Here is a 23,176-nt window from a genome sequence, read left to right as displayed (position 1 = left end):
GGAAGGAGGGACGGACGGACGCAAGAAGGAAGGTGAGATGAAGGACAACTAACATGGAACGTTATGGTAGGTACACAACTTCATGTTGTCCAATCTCGCCTTTGTTCTTGCTGGATGGGACAGCGTCCCTAACACCTCAATCCTGGGTGGCTCATTGGCACAGACTCTTCAGAACCGTGGAACCAAAGGAAGCCCTGCCCCGGGAGACCACATCTACTTTGTGATGAGAAATAAATGTACGAGGATCTGCCCAAGTAGCTGCTGCACAAACTGAATCTATGGGCAATCTAGATTAAAACGCTACCGAAGTAGCTACTGACCTGGTTGAATGACCTTTGGGTTTTGCTGGAAGATCTTTTTTCTTGCAAATGGTAGTTATGGGCCATGGTGTCTGATAACCATTTTGACAAGGCTACTTTAGAAACTGGAAGGCCTTGTTTGTTGTTAGCAAATGAAAGGAACAACTGATCCAATTTTCTCATCTCTAGTTCTATGGAGATAGAAATGCAGTTGTCTGCACATCCAATTGGTCTAATCTATATTCTGCCTTGTTGGAATGATTAGGGAAAAAGACAGGAAGTTCAATGGATGGATTCAAATTATGTTCTGAACTTCTGGACAAACTTTAGGTAGAAAAGATGGGTTGGTTCTCAGAGAAATTGTCTTTGCCCTCACAAACACATAGTGCATGAAGTTCTGAAACACGTCTGGCAGAAGTAATAGCAACTAGGAAGAGAGTTTTCCAAGTGAGAAATTTCAAAGAACATGATGCTGCTGGTTCAAAGGGTGGCAGTATCAAGGAGGCCAGAACCAAATTGAGATCCCAAGGTGGAAGGGGCTCTTTCACTGGGGGTCTAAGTAGAGATGTACCTCTCATGAAGGCCTTACAAAGTTTGTGAGACATTATGCTGGAGTTAGAAACTCTGATGTGAAAAATTGAAATGGCAGCTAGTTGTACTCTGATGGCAGCAGCAGTTGCACCAGATTGAAACAGTTCTGCTAAGAAATCCAAAATCTTGTGTACAGGAGCTGTAAAAGGATCTAAATTCCTGGATTCTGCCTAGTAAGAGAATCTTTTCCATTTGCTAGCATAAACTTTCCTTGTAGTTGTCTTATGGGAGGAAACAATAATATCACACACTGCTGGGGAAATATTGAGGAGCCTGGCTAAGATTGGAAGTGGAGTAACCAAGCTGCAAGCTTGAGAGATTGGAGGGATTGGTGTAGCCCGCCTGACTGATGAATCGAGGTCCAGTACTAGGTCCAGAATCCAAGGCTGGGCTACAAGGTGGGGGTGAAGGAACGGAAACCAGGGCAATGAGGATCATCTTGCAACCCAACGATTTTGCTTTCTGAATGACTTTTGGAATTTGGGGAAGGGGGGAAATGCATAAAGGAGTCCCTGAGGCCAATCGTGGACTAGAGCGTCCCTGGGTGTCTGACCAGGAGGAGGAACAAGGGAGAAGTAGTTGCTGAATTTGTTGTTGAGGGAAGAGGCAGAGAGATCACAGCAAGGCTGGCCCCATTTGCAGAAAAAAAAAAAAAAAAAAAAGATCCACAATTTCCTGTTTCAGAGACCACTCGTGAGGCATAGGGATAGCCCTGCTGAGCCTGACCACTATTACGTTGATGTCCCAGGGATATGCGTTGCTGTCAGAAAATGGGAGAAAGTCGCTCACTGCCACAGTCTGAGGGCCTCTCGGCACAAGGGGTAAGACCTGGTTCTGTCCTATTTGTTGATGTACCAAACCACTGACATGTCAGTCTGTATTGCAATATTCCCGGCAGAGAGAGAGAGTGCTGAAGAGCTTGCAACGCTAGCAGCACCACTCTCATCACCAGGACGTTGATGTGTAAGTGGCACTCGTGAGGTTGCCAAGTGCCTTGGATAGTCTTCCCTAGATAATGCCCCCCCCCCCCACCCTATCAGGGAAGCGTCAGTGGTCACTGTGGCAACCGGATGGGATTCCATGAAAGGTCTGCCCTGAGTCACTAGTGGGGAGACCATCCACCAGGAAAGGTGTCTTTTGCAAGATTCCGTAATTAGCATCATGTGAGACCTGGGTAATTCCTGGAAGGACCATTGTGTGAAAAGAAGCCACTGAAGGATTCTCATGTGAAAGAGTGCTAAGGGAACTAGAAGAATGGCTGCTGTCATGGACCCTAGAGCTTGAAGAACATATTTGACTTGAATTCTTTTGCTCCTCAGGAGTAGTGGCACCTGTTGTCGAATAATGGAAACACTTTCCTGAGGCAATTTTACAATCATTTTATGTCTAGCTCTGCTCCTATATATGTAACAGATTGACAGGGCAACAAGGCAGACTTTTCGAAGTTTACTGAAATGCCTAGTTGAGCACAGGATGTGATGGTGTAACCTCATGCCTCTATAACATGTTGCCTGGTGGTAGCAGTGAGGAGCCGGTCATCCAGATAAGGAAACACCTGGAATCCTAGATGTCTCAGGTGAGCCATAACTACTGCCATGCATTTGGTGAACTCCCTTGGGGCTGTGGTGAGACCAAAGGGCAGAGCTCTGAATTGGTAATGACTGGCCCCTATCCAGAAACGTATAAATCTCCTGGACCATCTGTCCATTTTTATATATGACAGTACGCATCCTGAAGATCTATGGAGCACATCCAATTATCCTGATCCAGAAAGGGAAGAATAGACTGCAGTGTTACCATCCGGAACTTTTCTTTTTGTACAGATCTGTTTAACTTGCTGAGATCCAGAACTGGTCTCCAGTCTTTTTGGGCACTAAAAAGAATCTTGAGTAAGTTCCGGATCCTACTTGGTCTGTGGGGACTTCCTGGATGGCACTTTTCTCTAGCAGTCTTGAAACTTCTGTGACTGCCTGACCCCTTAGATTGGGTGGAAAATCTGGGATGGATTTTTTTGAAACAAGAGGGGGTTGATGGAAGGGAATCTTGTAACCTCTGGATATGATGGATAGTACCCATTTGTCTTTTGTAATATTTTGCCAGGCGATTGGGTACAATGAAAGCCTTCCCCAATGCCTCCAGAGATGAGCAGTCGGGCATCCCTTCAGGGATGTTGACAAGGTTTGGAAGAGAACGCATCTCTTCACCCTGATTTTGCTGATCCCCCTCTGCCACGAGGGCAGTGTCTGCCATTATTATTTCCCCCTCTGCCCCTGGGGGAAAATTCACCACGTGCATCAGGCAAGGGTCCCTGGGATTTTTAAAACCACATCTTTCCACCCTTCTGACCCTTTGGGTATGGTCTGGTAGGAGTGGAAAAACAGACTCCCACATCAGAGAGCGTCTTGCCTTCCTGCTGGCACCTGGTAAGCGTGTATTTCATCTGAGGCCCAAAGAGAGAGGAGCAATCAAAGGGGGTATTGGTGAAGGACGCACTGAAAGGTTCAGCAAACTGACACAGCCGCAACCAAGAATGTCTCCCAAGAGCCACTCCTGTTTCTGCAGCTCTGCTCGCTCCATCGACTGTGTATGAAATAAGCCTCATGGAGGAATTGACTATTGAATTTAGAGTGGCCAGCTAGGTAGCTACCTTGGCTGAAGCTCCCTCAGCTGTGGGATCTTGTAGGATACCTCCAAGCTCTTTTACTAGGCTTCAGAGGGATCTCCTAAAATGGGAAAGATAGGTCAGGGACCTAAGGGAGAAGGTTGCTGATGAAAACATTTGCTTCCCATATCGGTCCTCGTACGAGAGGTCTTTATTCAGTGGACAGATGAGGTTTCAGGTAACTCTCTCTTTGTGGCTGCTGCTACCACCCTGACATCAACTGGGACACCTTTAGTCAAGAATTGTTGTCTTGGGCAGCTGTGATAAATTTTTGGAGTCTGCTCAGGACAGGTTTCATGGAATATGGACTGACCAAGCCTTTCGTGACACTACAGACATGAGTGGATCAAAAGGCGGAGACACCCAGGAGGTGGAAGGTCGGGAACAAAATGCGTCCAGGTATACAGACTCTTCCTCGGATGGGGCTAGGGAAGTCCAGCTATGTCTCTGCCTAAGAATCTCGAGGATGTCCGAAAAGGAAACATCTTCAGAGGGGGACCTTGGGGACTACTCAGATTCATCCAGGTCTGTATCTGAGGTGACAGACTCAGGGGAGTCTTGGTGCTTCCTCTTGCACATTTTCTTCTGGAAAGCCTGCTCAGAATGCTCTGGGGAGGTTTCGGAAGAAGAGGGTTCACCCAATGGGGTGCCCTGGGGCATAGGTTCCCTACGCTTTGGGGCTGGAGGAGGAGCAGAGGTGGTCACAGGCACCGAGCGGGACAGAGCCGATGGGACCGATAGTGGGGCAGTCGGTGGGGACAGCACTCTCTGCATGACCTCGAAGGCATCATGGTCTCAACACAAAGAGGGCTCTGGTGAGACAGGAATCCCACTCTGCGCCGAGGCCTGTGTGGCAGCTGAGCTCAACTGAGCAGATGCTCCGAGAGGGAGAGAGCGGTCGGACAAAGGTCCGATGTCACTTCCCCCCTTGGAGCCGACAAAAGAGCTTCAGCGCTCCGATACCTCGGATGGGAGGAAGAACCGAGGTAAATCAGAGCCAAAAAGGATGTCATTAGAGCCGAAGGAACCACTATCCGAGCGTCCATGGACTCAGACTCCAAACTAAGCATAGTCGGAGGAGGAATCGAAATTGAAGTGATCGAAGCCTGTTGAGGCAGTCTCGAAAGCATTTTTGCAAGGGCCTGTAAGCAACTTACTGACCACTCTCTCCACATCCTGATCAGATAACCTCAAGGATCGAGAAGAGTGGGAAGATGAGCGATGACTGGCTTTGCTCTGAAGGGTGATTGAGGCACCGAGCGAATCGGCTCCAATGAAGGAGACCTAGCTCGTTTGTGGCTGCGAGACGGCTTCAAAGTAACAGTTGGAGCCGACAGAGGAGTAGTCTGTGCTAGAGGGTGCAGATACACCTGGTTTGTCAAGCTCACAGGTCGGTTCCGAACATGGAGTCGACGGCTTGACTGGTTTCAAAGATTTCACTGGCCGAGATGCTTTAGCCGGAGAATCCTGCTTTAACAATCCATGGAGGATTAGCTTGTTTTTCCACTCCTGCAGGAAACCTTGGACTAAAGGCATGACAAATAGAGCAAGAGTCCTGCAGGTGCAGAGCCACCAAGCAGTAAACACAACTAGTGTGCCCATCTGTCAGAGACATCTTCTGACAGCATGAGTCACACTTTTTAAACCCTGAGGTTTTAACTTCCTTAGACATTCTGAAGTATCACAAAAAGACACACTACAATAATAAACGAAAAATTAATAAAGACCTTAAAGGAGAGCCTCTAACTTAAACGGCTGTCCTTAAAGGGGGGGGGGCTCTCTAACTTAAACGAGTTCAGGGAACAACAGAAGGCCTAGCGACTAAGGGGAGACAGCCAACACAGCACAAAAACACAACAAAGGACGAGATAAGGGGTTTACAACTAAAGAAACTTACAAACTACTACAACAGAGAAAAAATATATAACTTTTTCAAGTACAATATTTGACTTCTTTAGAAAAAAAAAATTATACTAAGCCTGAGCCAGTACTGACGCAACCTCGCAGCTAAAGTGGCAAACGAGATCTGGGTAGCCAATGCTGGGCATTCTGAGATAAGGGGTAGCCTCGAGCCAATAAAGAGCACTTGAGCTATAGAAAGTGGCTGATTCGGAGCCAAGGATCAGCTTCGGACCCATCAAGCAAGAACGAAAGCGAGATTGGACAACTTAACATCATGCAATTAGCTTTAGGGCTTTCACATCATGGTGAGGGCTGGTTGGAAAAGTGGGACAGAAGGTCTGAAGAGGATCCAGTACCCATGCAGTGTGTTTCAGACAAGGCCAAAGATAGGGGAACCAAACTTGCCAGGGCCAGAAATGGTCAATAAGAATTACCTTTGCCTTGTACTGGATGGCTTTCTGTAGAAACTTTGTTATGAGGGGAAAGGGTCGAAAGGCATAAAGATGACCCAGGGGACCATTACACACCAGAGCATGCTTTGGCGACTGACCCTACTGGGGAATTAGGGCAAAGTAGCTGCTGTACTTGGTGTTCAGGTAGAAAGCAAAAAGGTCACAGCATGGCTGGCCCCATCAGCTAAAAAATCACCAGTACCACTGCTTGTTTGAGGGATCACTTGTGGGGCAGAACAGACCTGCTCAGTTTGTCCACTAAAATGCTGGAACTCCCCGAGGTGTGCACTGCCACCAGAAAGAGTTGGAAGACGCTGCTCACTGCCAACCCCTCATGATTTCTCTATATAAGCAGGTTCCTCCATTTGTTGAAGCACCGGACTACTCTGAAGTTGTTCATTTAGATGGAGATCACACTTTTGGGGAAGACCGTCCTGAAATGCCTGCAATGCTAGAGCTGCTCTAATCTCCAAAACACTGATATGAAGGTTGGTCTCCGCTATAAACGATGTGCCTTGGACAGTCTTCCCTTCATAATGCCACCCCCACCACCCCAGAAGGGAATCCTCAGGTGGATAGGAGGACAGCTTGTGGAAACTAGAGCAGAGGTCAGCCACCACAGACTGTGATGCCTGCATACTGGCAGGAAATATAATGGAAAGTAGAGAAGCTGATGTAATACGGACCCAATGAACCAATAGGGTCCACTATAATATTACATCAGTGTCTTGCTTGTGGGATTTGAGTAACTGATGCAGCCATAGATCCTATGGAAAAAAAAAAAAAAAGAATCGGTCTTGCTAGGGAATTATTTGAAGCAAGAATATGTGAGGCTTAAAGATGAACAGAAAGGATCTTTGCAAGATCTCGGCTATCTGCAATGTTGGGCCCAGGCAGCACCCTATAAACTTTATTGCCTGTGTTGGGATTCATTTGACTTTTTATCAAGTTTAAAGTGATTTCAAAATGATGGGAGAACTGGAACAAGTCATCCCATGCAGTGAATTAGCTAATCTCTGGTGACAGCAATAAGGAGCCAGTCACCTACATATGGGAACACTCAGGACCCAAGCAGTCTGCCATACATTTGAAGAAAACCCTTGAGCTATGGTGAAACCAAATGGCAGTGCTCTGAAATGGAAGTGACTGGCTACCAGCTAAGAGTTGAAACCTTCTGGATTGCTTCACTATTTTTTACACAAGCATTCCGAATGTCTATGGAGCCCATCCAGCTGTCCCTCCTCAGAAGAGGTATGATGGACTGTACCTGGAACTCTGTCTGCCTGACTAATTTAGGTGACTGAGGTTCAGAATTGGCACAACCCCCCCCCCTTTAGGACCAAAAACAATCCTAAATAGTTTCTGGATCCTTGACAGACTGGTGGGATTTCCTAGAGGACTCCAATAACTTTGCTACCTCTGCTGCTGTTACAGCCATCTGACTGGGGAGAACATTGGAAATTCTCTTTGTTGACTGGAGAAAAAGCAAGGGGAATAACACAGTCTCTGATTATCTTTTGTATCCAATAATCGCGAGTGATGGCTATTCAGACAAAGGTGCAGAGTAAGCACCCCTGACTAAACCACCCTGATGCAGTCAGGCAACCATTCAGGAGCACTGAAAAGAGTTTCTCTGTGAAGGGAACCTAAAACCTTTGATTTTGCTGACTGCCTCTGATCCTAAGGAGACATCCATTGAAGATGTCCTCCAACCCTCAGGGGGGTTCTGTAACCAGAAGTGGCCTGGGAAAAATATTGGGATTTTTGAAACCAGAGCTTCCTTCCACCCTAGTACTTCCAGGAAAAGGTCAGACTGGGAAAGGAGAAACAAGCAGGAACTAATTGGGAAAGACCTTGAAGGTGGGAGGTGCTGGGAGACACCCATAAGAATCTCAGTTCGAAGAAATATTATCATCCTGTCAACTTTGTCTTCAGAAAGGGATTCTTGTCAACTGAAAGGGCGAGAGAGAGAGACACTGAAGGTGGTCTCAAAGATAAATGTCTATCATATGGGATGAAGTAATGGAGTCTAGAGCTTGCTGACTTCAGGGATTAAGTGGCAAGAGGAGACAGTTTGGATCCATTGCTGCTCCTGGCATGGTGTTGGATTCATCATCTTGGAATTTTTGGCTGCTGGCCCCTACTGGAGAGTCAGATCAGGAGACTTCATACCGGGTCTAGACTTTTGTTTACCTTTTTTCTTTTCTTTCTCTTTAGTCTTGATTCCCTGCTATATTTTGAGGTCTTGATTTGACTGGTTTCTTGGAGGAAAGAGAAGCTGAAAATGAAGCAAGATGGGCCGATTCTCCTGCTTGAACATGAAGCCCCTTTGACATCAATTTCTGTGGTCCACTATAGCTATGGCCACAAATAGGCACAGAACTTGCATTCAACACGGAGATGGCCAGTCCCCAAACATTAAATGAACAAGTTGTGCAGGTCTTGAGAGAGCAGGGAATCTTGTGCCCAGAAGCACTGCATTTTGAAGCCAGAGGCTTTGTCAGACATTTTAACAGCTTTACAGATAAATTACCTCTGACTAGAATACATAGTCCTAAGGATGCTGTAGCAAACAAACAATAAAGTTAAGAAGAAAGTACAATATAAAGGTTAAGAGATTTGTTTTTGTATATATAAAGGGTAGGAAAAGGAGGAAACATTTCCCACAATGGAAAAGATCAGTCAAGAACAGCAACAGCAGCAAAGTAGGAAGGGATGAAACAACCATGAGAAATACTGCACTATCTAAACCTAGATTCTGCCAGAAACGATATTTGAAAATTTAACAACTTAGCTCTCACTGAGTCCTCACAGATAAAGTCTGGTCTCTTCAGGTGGCAAACAAGATCCCATGTATTTCAGGGAACAGAAGGGCATTACAGGTAGGGGATAAAATGTGCTCTTGTATATAAACATCTATACACAAATATATACAGTGTTTGCTATTCTACATTAAGACAAGCAATTTTACTGTGATTACAGTTATGCTCACTAAAAGCTTATGGACTGCACTGATTCCCCCACTCAAGGCTGGTTTAGGACAGGCTGGATGGCATGGCAATAATATATCAAATAGTGGCAATAATATATCAAATAGTGGCATATTTGCTGAAGGCTAGGGTTTTAGAGTTCTTGTTTCCCTTATCTGCTTGGAATCATCCTTGGACCCTAATTTATTTGATAATAGCTTTACCTAGAAAAAAAAAGTTTATAGATTAGGCAGAAATTGAGAAAGTTGTTATAAGTCTTACCCTGCAGTTGAGAGGCTCATGGACTCAATCTGGGTTTTACTCTCACCCCTGTATCACAGCTTATTTTCATTGAATCCCAGCTCATTGAGACAGATTCAGGGAAACACAACTTATATAAGCTACTCTGGCTTTAGCATAGCCCTGCAGGGCACACAGGTCTTGCTCTCCCCAATAAATATGAAAGACAACCTAGTGTTAGGAGAACCTATTTTGCTGAGCCAGGACTCTCAGAATCATAATTCTGCTAACTACTTCACAAAGGATGAGATGCTAGATGTGATGAAATCACCACATTGTTTTCATAAACACCTCTAGAAAACAAGCACTTTATGCCTCTGATACCCTGGGAGGTTCCCCATGCTCTGGTCTCCTCTTCCAGCCTTGACCACTATAATTTTCTCTACCTGGGACTTATCAGCACTAACATTAAACTGAGTGCAGCAAAATTCCACTGTCAGACTACTAATTCCACTGTCAGACTACTTTACTGATACTCTATGCTCAATCACATATTACCTGTCCCATGGACTTTGCATTGGCTTCTAGTCAATAGTCAATTTTCATATTTGCGGGTGTCCGGTTTCCTCCCACATCCCAAAGACATGCTGTAGGTGGATTGGACACTCTGAGTGTGTGCCTTCTGTGGAAGGTTGGGCGCCAGGCAAAAAAAAAAAAAAAAAAAAAATCCACTGCCAACCGTGAGCGGACAAGTGATCCGCTGTGATGACCCCTAACCGGGAAAAATCCGAAAAAGTAAAGTCTTGCAGTTGATTTTATCCATCAATGCATGATTTGGGTCTTACATAGTCTAGTCTACAACTGCCCTTCTCAGGCACTAAGCTCTACTGCCAAAGAGCTGCTGGTTGTTCCACAGGTACATCTGGAAACCCTGAGCTACGGTTCTTTTGCTTGCCAGCCCCTGTACCGATGGAATCTGTTCACAAGATGGCAGAGAGAAAGTCTTCCATAGTGTTGTTTTTACAGATCCTTGAAAACCTTTGTAGTTAAACCGGCTTTTGAGAAGAATGGGTGTAACTGGTACAGGAGCTCCATCTACGTTTAGTAAGTTTATTACTTACTTTACACATTTCTATAGTTTTTTTTCTGTATCCAAGTAGAGTACCCACGATTAAAAGCTTAAATCATAACCATTAATTGCTTGCAAACTGCAATTTATATGTCCTGGAGAGTTTTTGGTTTGCACATCCCTTTTAATAATTTGTTCTTATGTCATTCTCTTGGAAAATGAATGAAAGCCAAGTACTGTCTGCACACCTTCTTTTGATACATAGGCTAATAAAAAACAAAATGTGTTTTAGCCATTTCTGATTTTATTTTATGTACTTTATGTTTTGTTTTACTAAGTGCTTTGCTAAAAGTACATAACAAAAGTTGACTCAACCTTATTTTGAAAATCAACAGAGGAGGTTGCTTGTAATAAAACAGCATAAAGGCCAAACTTCTGAAGAATGACATATGTAACTTCTGAAGAATGAAAGATAGTTAAAGTGGCCTAGAGATATAAGCATAAAAATATTTTTCTCTCATCTACTAATTTAAGACAAAAAATCTTTTAAAATTTCAATTAGAACACAGTAAAAAGCAAATACAACTGTTCACCGCCACAGAAGGATTATGCCCTGCCTGCATCCTGTCGAAGGAGCTTGCCATGCAGGAATGGGAGCCACTGCTAAAGTAGCTCATGGGGGAAGAGAGGATGTCAGTCTAGCATGCAGCAGGTATGCTCACTGGCAGAAGGAAAACGTGCTCTTTGTACTCACGGTGGGGGGGCTAGCAAGTCCAGTAAAGGACAGCTTTGCAATCTAGTCGAGTATCACTAGCAAGTGGAAGGAAATAACCAGCTCTAGCCTCAGCACAGCAAGGCCTTTTAATCACTTAGCAACTAGAAGGGAGATAAGGGCATAGGAGCATCATAAAAAATGTACTACACTTCCCGCAGGATGGAAGGCCACAGCAGTAACTCTCACTTCACCACCACCAGAGGGCATCAGAAAGGAGAAGGAAGATGTGAAGAAACAAATGGGCCCATCAGATAACAGGCTCAATGGTCAAGGGGATGGGGGAAGAAAACTAGAGCAAAAACAAATCACTTTAGTGAGCTACAATACCTGTACAAAAAGCATTTTTACAACTTCCCAGCTTTTAGTCAATATTAAAAAGTTAACATTTTCAAAAAGCACTAAGGATGAAATAACTGTGTTTATAAAATAATTTCAATTTGTACAGTTGTTTCTCCACAAAAACTGCACAAATGAACAAACTGCCATAAAACTAAAAACATGCACTAACCATCTCCTTCATATACAATACTGAAGAAATAGGTTTAAGCAAACGACTGAAACCTGCTAAAACTGACCACTCCCAAAGTCAGTGAGGTAGCAAGCACCACGGGTAAGGAAACTGACAGGCAAAATACTGTACAGCAAACCTCTGAAGACCTACTTAGTGGAACTACCAGAGTGGATGATCACAGAACCCTAGTTGGAACGCTAAGGCAAGACCAGAAATCCAACACCAAAACTTTACAAATTATAAATGACAGTTCACAAGTTTCTTACCTTGTAGCAATCGTATCTCTCATAGGAAGTGCCTCCAGGAGAGTCTGGGAAGATATAGGGTTGTGGGTGCTGATTAGCCCAAAACTCCTCCTCACCCAATTTCAAAAGTTTTACAGCTTTCACCATATCCTTTTCATCTTTATTCTCATCAAAGCGGGCTCTTAGCAAACATGCATAAAAACGATATTTGTCCCTACAACAACAAAAAGAAAAATAATGGGCTTCATCAGTCTAAATCACACCATTTTTACGTATGGAAACCCAAGACTGACTGGCACTAACAAACACATACACAGCAACCTTTTTAATTAGGTTTCACATCAGAAGTTTACTACAAACACACTTAACTAAGACCAAAAACTGTGGCTGCAGGCAACTACCAACACATGTAATCATCTTTAGATCTGATGAAGGCTAGACTAAAACAGCTAGGAGGAGCCTGTGCAATTTTACAAAGAAAACATACTATTATAAAATAGATATGAAATTGTAATGCTCAATTCATAAACAAGCAACTACCAAGATACACAGGATGCCTCAACATACAGTAAAAGAAAAGTATCAGATGGGTGCTGAGAAACAGTGGGACCCTCAGAATACACGAAAAGTAGAAAGTTACTAGACAAGTAAGCAAAACACTAAATTGGTTGTTTATAAGCTATGCTTGCTACAAATATCACTGCAATTTTCCAGATCAGCAAACCATCATACATGTTCTCAAAACGTCTTTGGCATATCAAGCCACAGATGCACTGCAATCAAAACACGCAGAACAAAGGTGACGTGACAGAACTCCCAGTGAGAACACTGGTGATGTAACAAATTCCATAGACCAAAAGAGGAAATTGGTGTACACAACAAGCAAGGCAGTGAAAATAAGTGCAAGTGACTTTGTGCAAAACGGCAAGTGGGACTATCACATGTGATGTGCAACAACAGGAAGTACACTTGCTTTTGCTGCTGGAAGGTCAGAAAGGTGTGGGTTCTAGTCTCATCCACCAGGTGCCTGGACTAATTTTCCATTAGTCACATAGCAGTGCAGCATAACAGGGTATTGCCCTCCGCAGTATGCTGTTCTTTGCATGAGATGTTAAACCAAGGCCCCATCTGACTAAGTTGGTGGCATGTAAACACCAGAAAATCAAAAAAAAAAAACCACAAACTGGATAAAAAAGGTAGGAAATCACTCCACTGGTCACCCACAAGTAAAAAATAAAGTTCATTTTACTAAGCGCTTTTCGTCTCTCCTTATAGGGAGACTTCTTCAGAAAACAGACATGTACAAATGCAAAGTTTAAATAAAAAAGTCATCAATCATGTGATACTTAACACATACCTCCATTTAAGGACACCCTTCCCTATGAGATCCACATATTAACTGTAACATTTCAATAGTTTACAAGTAATGCCTTAAATATACTCTAAAATATTTAGCCTAAAATTCAAAATCAACATTACTTCATGTATATTTTTAATGTCTTCATTCTGATGAAAATAAAAATATTAAAATAATTTATTAAAATATTAAAATAATTTATCCTGACCCATTCTGTCCACATGACAGCACCTTACAACCAGAGGGTATAGACTCACTCACACCTTTGATGAGCCTACCTCTCTAGATTTTTCAATTTAAAAATACACAGGATAGAATACACTTCATTCAATCCTGGAAAATGGCAGGCGTCTGTACGAAGCTGCCACCTGAATTCAAGTTACTCCAACATTAATGAATCAGGACCTCCTCTTCCATTTGAATTCACACAGTCAATAGCCCTAAATTTGAATGTATGATCTGGAAAGGCTAGTTCACTTCATTTTGGAAATATAACATAAATGCTCATATACTCTTTCCCTTAATTTGCGGTCCATTTTTCCAATATAGAAAGCCGGACCAGATGTATGTTATGTCATTCTTTAATCCAGCACTGAAATGATGTTTAATACACAATGAGAAAGTCGTCTCAAGGCAGTCTGTTTGTGAAACTTAAAGAGCGATCCCTCACCCATGTCATCTTTCACTTTCACAAATGCTTCTTCAGTCTGAAGAAGCATATGCGAAAGTGCTTACCTTCCGTGTACACCATTAAAGAGTTTTGTTTTTAAGTACGAAGTAGTACACTAATTTGTTGAACTCTACATTTATGCATGGTTGCCTCCGCCTACAGTTATTTAATATTTTATATATATATATATATATATATATATATATATATATATATACACACATACACATATACATACATACATACACACATATATACATATACATACATACACACACACACATATATCCACATATACATATATACATACACAATCACACACACCCATTTGTATTTTGGCTTTTCCCGGTAAGGGGTCGCCACAGCAGAACTCCAGTCCGCTAATGATTGGCAGTAGATTTTTACGAAACGCCGAGGTGCCAGCTCGACGCTCAACCTTCAACTAAGTCACGCTCATTTACACATGCATGTCTTTCAAACGCTACCCAACCACGGGGAGGACATGCAGACTTCACACAGAAGGCACTCCCAAGCCCAGCCGAGAATCGAACGGGAGAACCTCTTGCTGTGAGGTAACAATGCTACCGCCGTACCACTGCGCCATGCATATTATACACACACACATATACACATATATATATACACACACACATATACATACACACACACATACACATATACATACATATAATGTATGAGAGACACACACACAGAAATACCCTGAATGGCATAGAGTGATGTCCTGCTGCAGACATCTGCACACCAGTTGTGAGCAGTGGCACTTGCCAATATGAACGTGAGCTCCATTGTGTAATAGTAGTGAGGCAGGGGTTGCAATCTCACATCACCTGTTTTGTGTGTGTGTGTGTGTGTGTAAGTATTTTGAGGCCTTTCCCACCCAGTAAAATTTTCCATCGCTCTACTTTACAAAGCCTGCTGATGTCATTCACCTTGGAAGTACCTTTGGACACTCTTCAGCCTCATCAGCTCTGTGGTGCACACAGTAAGTACGCAGCACTATAATACAGAAAACTAGATAGGTATGGGGTTCTAATCTCAATACTGGCAACTGTGATACTGTGTGTGTGCGTTGGTTATACCATTTTGAGGCCTGTTCCATCCTGGTGATCCCCCTCCCACTGCATTACTTTACAAGGCCTGTTCATGTCATTCACCTTAAATCCACTATTGGGACACTTTCTAGGCATATAAGCTCCATGGCACATGCAATAAGTGGGCAGCACTATAGTACATACAACTAGGTAGGTAGGGGGTTGAATCTCAATGTGTGTGTGTGTGTGTGGCATATCCCCTGCGACTGTTGTGGGTGTTGGTTATACCATTTTAAGGCCTGCTGACCCCCCCTTAACCATGGCATTACTTTCAAGAGCCTGTTGATGTCATTCACCTTAGATGCACCATGTCAAAACTCTACAGGCTATACCACTCATCTGTACAGATGTATGCGGAATGTCCAGATGTTTGCAACACGTGGTCAGTGTCTCATAACAACTGGGTTTTATGACAAATCACTGGCAAATATAGGACAGCTGCCATAGTGACAGACGTGTCATCTTCAGAGGTCATATCAGTCTGAAATGTCATGCTGATGCAAATCTGTTACCATATCATTAGTCTAGGTTTCTAAGAGCAATACGTGAGAACAGTCCCTAAATTGGGTGGTATACCCCACCATTCATGAAGGCATTCCCAAGATTAATGGGTGTAAAAGGTTGTGAGTTATATCCCCTGACATATACTCTCCGTGGCACATGCAATATGCACTATAGCACATAGAAGCAGATAGGTAGGTGTTTGAATCTGACTATTGCCAACTGTGTGAGTTTATATGTTTCTGTATGCATATCTCCTGTGGCCATCTTGCCTGTGTGTATTGTGGTGGTTATACCATTTGTGCCTGTTCTACCCAATTAACTCCATCACTGCCAACCTAGTCAGGGCCCCTACATATGTCATCCACCTTAGAAGCACAGTTACACATTTTCTAACACAAAGGCACTGTGGCGTGCGCAATAGTCATGTCAGTCTGTATTGTACACAAGACAGATTTTGTGTTCTAATAAGAAAAGTGTCAACTCTTTGTGCATGTGTGTTTCAATGCATATCCCCATGCAGCAGTGCGCATGTGTGTTTTTATCATAGCTCTACCATAGTAAAGGCATGTGAACCCCCCCAGTGGCAAGCCTAACAGCCCCTACAATCGTCACCCACCTAAATAGTAGTGGAAGACACTGCAACACTATAGTAGCTCTGTGGTGCCCGTGTTATGTATACAGCAGCATTATATGCAAAACCAGGTAGGTAGTGATTCTACTGTCAACAAAGGCGAGTCGTGTGTGTGTGTGTGTGTGTGTGTGTGTGTGTGTGTGTGTGTGTGTGTCCCCTTGCAGCAGTTACTGCCACTAGTATACCTCTCAACTCCTCACAGAAAGACATCTGGTTAAAGCCATATGGAAAAGTGAGGCAAAGGCCAAACATTGAGCACAGCCTTCACATACTGCTGCGACATGCATGGAATGTAAAGTAGATACCAGAACAGGTTGTGCATTTGAATGTACTTTCCAAAGGGTACGTGTTGTGACATGACAATATTAGTCAATCTATAATGTTAGCCTGTAATGATTTTCCAATAATTTGCCAGAAAACTACAATGTTATGACAAACGGAAAAAAAATGTGTGGCAAACATCAGGACATTCTGCAGACATATGTACAGGTCAGAGTTGTGGCCAGTATCTGTACCACCCTGCAGGTTGCAGTCCATGTTTGCCAAGGTGTGACCTGTGACAACTGAAAACACAGACGTCCCGAGAGTATAGAACAAACATTTCATAAAGTTGTCTACTAACTGCATAGAAAAGTTATTGCACATCAGAAGCTCCTTAATGTTATGACAAATAGCATAAGCTAAGGTAATGTCACACAAAGGTGTCATAGTAGCAAACCAAAGTCCTGGGTGTTGCACTTGCCATGGGTATGGTACATTCTGCCAACTGTCACGCTGCTACGAGACATGTCCCGCAGTCCACATTTGATAATGTGGCAACCACAATCTGTCACCTATGTGTGTGCAATATGTAGACATGAAGGCCCTGTGACTACCTGCTGTCCCCAATGACTCACATGTATATAGGCATGAATGCTAACTGCCACCACCCACATATGTAGGCACTGCCTAAGGCAGTGTCAACTGAGTATTGTGCAGTCTGTCATTGAGCCACAACTAGTCAACACACTGGAATGGGCAATACATTGGGTATGGAATGGTGTCAAGGTCCTTGGCCTCAAGCTGAATGGAAACAATGTCAGCATACCATATTGGCAAGGACATGACCTTAGCGTTTCCCACATCAGCACCAACCCCATAAACATACAGATTGCGATGACAGACCTGGGTACTAAGGATACCAACAATGTTGCATTCCGGCAACAAGTAGTGGCAGTGGTCAGAAAATGCTTGTATGTAGTTCACCACATAGGTAAAGGTACCGCATCCAGACAAATGGTGGACAATACCTCTGAAGAGTCCTTAATCAGTACAAGAATACATTAGCAGCATGGCCGATCTGCTATGCACCTATGCAGACATCTGCAGAAACTGTAAAGGCTATGTTATCACCCAAAAAAGAGTCAGCCACGGCCTTCAACCCCTGACCCATGCAGACAGCCTGTAATCAGTACTGCCCCGTTGGTTATCGGTCAGGTTGTCCACAGGTATCTGTGGCATGCCTAGTCTGCTCAGCCCTTCAACAGCTGGCCCATATATGAGAGTATAACTCTGTGCACATCACTGGCACGAGAGGCCTGAATCGCACATAGCAAAAACACATGCTGGAGAGTTAGGTTTGGCTCCGAGATGCTGCCCTGATTCAGGACTACACTCCCCAAACATGTCAAACACAGTACCATGCATACCCGCATCAACTGCATCAAGGTTAAGTGGATGGGGGGGGGGCATCTGTCCCTGGGATTTAGCCTGTGTCCAGCAATGCTTGGGGCAACATGTTCTAATCAATGATTCTGTTAGGAATAAAAGTTATGGCTAGACTTGTAAGGGACTTGGGGCCAGTACACTTAGTAACCTCTGCTGTATGTATAAACCTGCAATCCTATGGAACACCCAGGTGACACATATGAAGGCTAGCTGGCTGTGTCAAGGGGTATGCATGCAAGGTTGCGCTGTCTGCTCCTAATGTCCTTCACACACTGCTGCATGCATACACACCTAGGTAAACATGCAAATATACAGCTATACCTTGGTGATGAAAAGGTCTCCGTGTTTCCACTCAGTCATACTCTGCTTCGGTAATGGCACCAGCTCCCCCGAATGTACACACACACACACACACACACACACACCTGGAACAGAAACAGAATAAGGCCTGTGCGACAACTGTCAGACTGCAGAACTAACAGCAATAAAGCATCACGGCACAAAGGTATATACACTTCGGTGTGTACCCATGACAACTGCCAGCAGACAGCACCTTATACAGCATGTACACTACACGCTGGTATTACCTTTACTATATTCATCCTGTGCATCAGACACTTATTAGCATGTCCCTGCATCGATAGTATGGCTAACAGGGATGTGGCACAGGTATAATCACATACACAAGGTGTGGTGTGGGGTTGCCAAAGGCCTAGGCTGGGCCATACAGCTGACAGCATATTGTGTGTGTGTCTGGAGGAGTGGTGATCAGGTGGGCCATGGAGAGGAGCTGTGAGTGTCTGGTGACCTGTATGTGATGGTGACGTGCGTGTGTGTGTGTGTGTGTGTATGCGCACAGTCAAGCACTGTGCTAGCCCTACACAAGGGCATGTTGGACAGCTACGGACTGTACATAGCAGGCTGTAACATTCAGTCTCTGGCCATGGACACGGGAACTGGTTCTGCCAAGTTTGTCACTGGCATCACCATGCCCAAGGCCAGATGCGGTACTATTTCCTGTGACCGGTGTCTACTGGGTCTGTGTCCCTCATGGGACCAGCGAGGACCACGTGCCCATGGCCTGCTACACTGTGGTGTGCACAGCACCCTCCCTTCGATGGTGCTGGTGGAACTGCCACTACAGGAGTGTGAAGTGCATGGCCACGTGGGCTCTCAGCTTATGTTGCTGACCTATGTCCACGTGTCAGACACCCTACTCCCACCACATGTTGAAGCACAAACACTGCATGGTTAAGGACTGAATGTCGCACCCAGTGTATCCATGACATCAGCAAAATGACGTACGGCATCACCAATGCCGTGGAGGGTGTCACGCATGCCAAAAGTGTTGTATCCATGACCCTGATTGACCATCTGGTGTACTATTCACAACATGCCTGTGGCTCCATGATGGACCGAAACATACATCAGGTGACACATGCTGCGACACCAAGCCAAAGATAGGACCACTCCTCTCAGCTAAAGGCGGCTCTTACCAAAAAGTAAAAGGGAATACACTCAAAAAGTAGTAAGAGACACCAACACGATTCAAATTCTGAACTGTTGTCAAAGACCAAAAGCAAAACACCGCATAAATCCAAAAACACTTTAATATAAGATATGAATAAGCGCTTTCGCGTAGTGCAAAGCTACGCTTCATCAGATGCTTGACATGCTGCGACACCTCTGACAGGGACTGGATGGGCAGTCCGAGCACCCCTGTCAATCTGCCTGTCCAGGACCTCGGCAGCTCTCTAGCTACAACTAGTGTCTACAGTCACAGATGCCAACAGTCGACACACTACCCTGTTCAATGCCACCACCCTCAGACTGTCCAATATCTAGGCTGCTGGGTACTAGGTATGTGTGAGCATACTGACTGTGTGCGGAGACATTGTGGGTGGAAGTGGGATGTCAACCAATGGTACAGATTCAGCCCCCAACCCCACCTGTGCCTTATTATGGCCACCATCATTAGAGTCTGATGAGACACTGACATCAGGTTGTGAGGGAGAGACCCCAACCCCCATGTTCATCTGCGAGGGGAAGACAACATACATAAATTACTTCCTGCACTATAATATTTGCTGATACACACACAGGAGAGGTGCCACAAAGGCATTATACAGACCACAAATTCTGACTGATGCCACGCACAACACATGATTAGACCACAACAGGCAGTCTAGACAGGCTCTCAACAACATGCAGTGCAGTTACATCCAGTTAATGTTGCTACTACTGTACACCTGTGGGATGCGTGAGAAGTGGGAGTATGTGATGGACCTCCACCTAACACACAGTGCACCTGTGTTCATAATACTAATGTACCCCTATATAGCACAATGGCTACACCTATACAAAAGTATGTACCAATATGTTAAAGCTCCTGCGAACAGGCTCCTGTGATGACCAGTGTGATGCACTGCAGTGAGCCCCAAAACAAGTGAACATGCACATATTGCAATATGGCTAAGCTTAACAGTTGGGCACCCAACATGCCTAGGGTATTGGTGAGACACAACATGACAGTCCCACACTCATTGGCTTCAGAATGATGTTCCCCAGCCACACCAGAGGTACCTATGTAGTTGTGAGAAAGAGGTATTGTCAGCACACACACACGTGGCATTGGTAGAGGATAATATGTGCATTTATGAACGTGTACACTACAAACTGTGATAGTACCCAAATTGCTGACAATCACATGCGTGCATTACAAAACCCCACCCACGAATGCAGCTTACCTGCCATGTGTGTACAGGTATGCAAAGGCTACCACTATGAATACTACAGTATTACCGTGATACCCACTGGGGGCTTACCTGGACACTCATCTGCTTTGGAATCTGTGCCACCCACCTCCACGACATATGTAGCCATGGTTTCCTGGGAGGCGGTGGCTGAACCAAGGTTTGCAAGGAACTCCTCAGTGGCCTAGAGTGGTGCTTGAGTAGCACACCCTCCACCTGTACCAGCACGGTCCCTGGCCACAACTGCAGACCTTCTCTGGCATGGTGTCAAACCTGTTTGTAGCTCCTGTCCCAGTGGCCCACATGGACTGCTGCTACCAGTTCTGCTAAAGGGCAGTGCGTTCTTGCAGGTTTTGGCAGCTCCTTCCCAACAGTACCCAGTGATGAGTCCGAGGGCATCGAGGATTGCAGCAGTCTCGGCTTCTGAGAACGGTGGGTTCCATCTTCTGTACATCCCACCTGAAAGACAAGAACAGGAGAACATCACAGGAATGCATACATTTGCCACCATTACGTATAGACCCTGCACATCCACTTTTGCCAGCACTATCCACCACTAGCACACACATTATACCCTTTCCATCTATCAGCACAGTTAGTCATTCACGTCACACAGCACATGCAGCATCTGGGGACATTCACAGAGGTTCCCCACCAAGGAATACCAGGCCATCAAACATCTACCGTACACCTATAGGTTACAAGGCCAACCCACTACCTGGTTTCATACATACTCCTCAGGAGCGACCTCACTGTGGCATGCAAGGCAATCACAGTCGCCACACTGCTAGGACTGCTGCACGAGTGCAAGTTATGCTCCACTGTGTTAACACACACATCCTCAACCTGGTGACTGACCTAACTGGCCTTGTTGGCAGCTCACGTGTGTCCCACACATCACCCTGCGGTGGAATGGGCACCCTGTCCCATCAGGCAGGTTAGCTACCTACACCTTTGCAGGCATAACCTGATCAACTGGATAGTTAACAGCACATACACCTTTGGGATACCACCAGCGTCCCTGTTGGACAGGAACATCAGCTGCTGCCTTGCATACACATGGGCTAACATGTGGCAGGGCCCACAGCCTAGTAACCTCACATGGTACTAGGAATACCAGAAATGGCCTGAGTGCTGTGACAGACTGTGTTGTGTGCCTGCACACATCACTGTTGGCTGCTGGGTGTCGCCTATGGGCAACGTCACAGTACCACGTCATCCAGCCTACATTAGACAGATAAGCGAGTGCTACTACAGGTGCATGAGGACATTCCAGGAACATCAGAGGTACACAATAACAGACAGCTGGACATATGCACTGTAGCATGACCTCCTCATAGGTGTCTGACAGCTAGTACCCAGATGTCTGCGGAATGTGTATATGTGTCTGACAGATGTAGACCCCCCCCCACCAGACAATTTCCACACCAGCTGGACAATACGTGATTGTTGTGCACAGAGTTTGGGGAATGCGTATGAACATGACAGACTCCTGGGGACACACTAATGGCGCATGAACATCTGCTATTGTATCCATTCCCTTACATTGTATGCCGAGTATGTACACACTGCTGCTGAGCCAAAGCCAGCATTCCCCCACTACTACCTATAACCTGCTGTCCTGCTGTAGGGCCCACCAGGTATGCTAGCCATAGGTGTCAGGCAATCAGATACAGGTGTGAAGTGCACAGTGACCTTACCAGAGTAAGTCAAGGATGGTCAAGGAGACCTGGACAATCTGTGAAATAATCCTGTATGACATTGGCAGACAGAGGGATTTGCCAGATGTATCCACCAGTACGTACTGTCAGTGTGACGCCCCTGCACTGGCCCAGTAATAGAGAAGCCTCAATCCTCACCACTAGCACCAGTGAGGGACGTACACAATGGGAGGATGACAAGCGCACACACAGTAAAGTACTACCACCCTTCACAGCACACAGAGATAAGTTAGCCTGGGGCTGGTTTCTCACTCTCTCTAAATCTCCAATAACTCCCCACTGGCACAGCTATATGGTTAACATGTCAGCACAGTGGTCAAGCCAAAACCTCCATCACCCTTCTCTGTCCAACCAGGGCTTCGTGTCCCTAGCCAAGTAGCTGACACATGCACTGAGATTTGACTTATAAATCAAAAATACACTTCTGGAAAAGGCTGGCACAGGTTTACTAGATACGGCCCCTTCTGCCCAGACTAAAAGGTAGTTAGGACTGCCACAATCCAGCTCTTTATCAACTACTGTAAGGCCCTTACCACAGGGGTGACGAATGCTACTGTGTGATGTGCCTATTACCCAAATGGTTAGTGTGACCAAGGCTACTGGACTGGGCTATACAATGTCACCAAATACATACGCAAGTACTCTTAAGAGCTTATATATCAAACAGATCAGCCACAATTACAAGGTTTAACTATATTTAATAATAACTAAATTAAGGAACAAGACAATACTCAATACAGTAAATACAAAGTTCATAATCACAGGAAACATTTTAAGACAACATTGCAGAACAATCGCAAATACAGAGAACATCTAAAAGTAATTTCTACTATATTCCAGTGTATATGTAAACAAAATTACTTCTTCCTAGTTCCTTACTATAAACAAGGCAAATACAGAAGAGTGGATGTTGTCAGACACAAATACACATACAAAATGCAATGGTCTTTTTCTGACAGGTGTGACATTAATAATAAAGTTACTGCTGGGTTAGCTCAGACTACAT

General features: G+C 44.7%; 1 protein-coding gene across 1 annotated transcript in view; it reads right to left on the bottom strand.

The window, feature by feature from the left end:
• Positions 1 to 23,176, bottom strand: part of NDUFB9 (NADH:ubiquinone oxidoreductase subunit B9) — a gene marked incomplete in the record, with an annotated part of 311,819 nt that overhangs the window by 266,604 nt on the left and 22,039 nt on the right. Inside the window, 1 exon segment of the mRNA XM_044066598.1 lies at positions 11,737 to 11,929. Coding sequence (XP_043922533.1) covers positions 11,737 to 11,929 — 193 coding nt within the window.

The sequence above is a fragment of the Protopterus annectens genome, chromosome 3.part1, assembly GCF_019279795.1.
Source record: "Protopterus annectens isolate FY-2018-M chromosome 3.part1, PAN1.0, whole genome shotgun sequence".
Lineage (NCBI taxonomy): Eukaryota > Metazoa > Chordata > Ceratodontiformes > Protopteridae > Protopterus > Protopterus annectens.
Note: the sequence above shows the minus strand (reverse complement) of the source record. Positions and strands in the feature narration are given on the sequence as shown.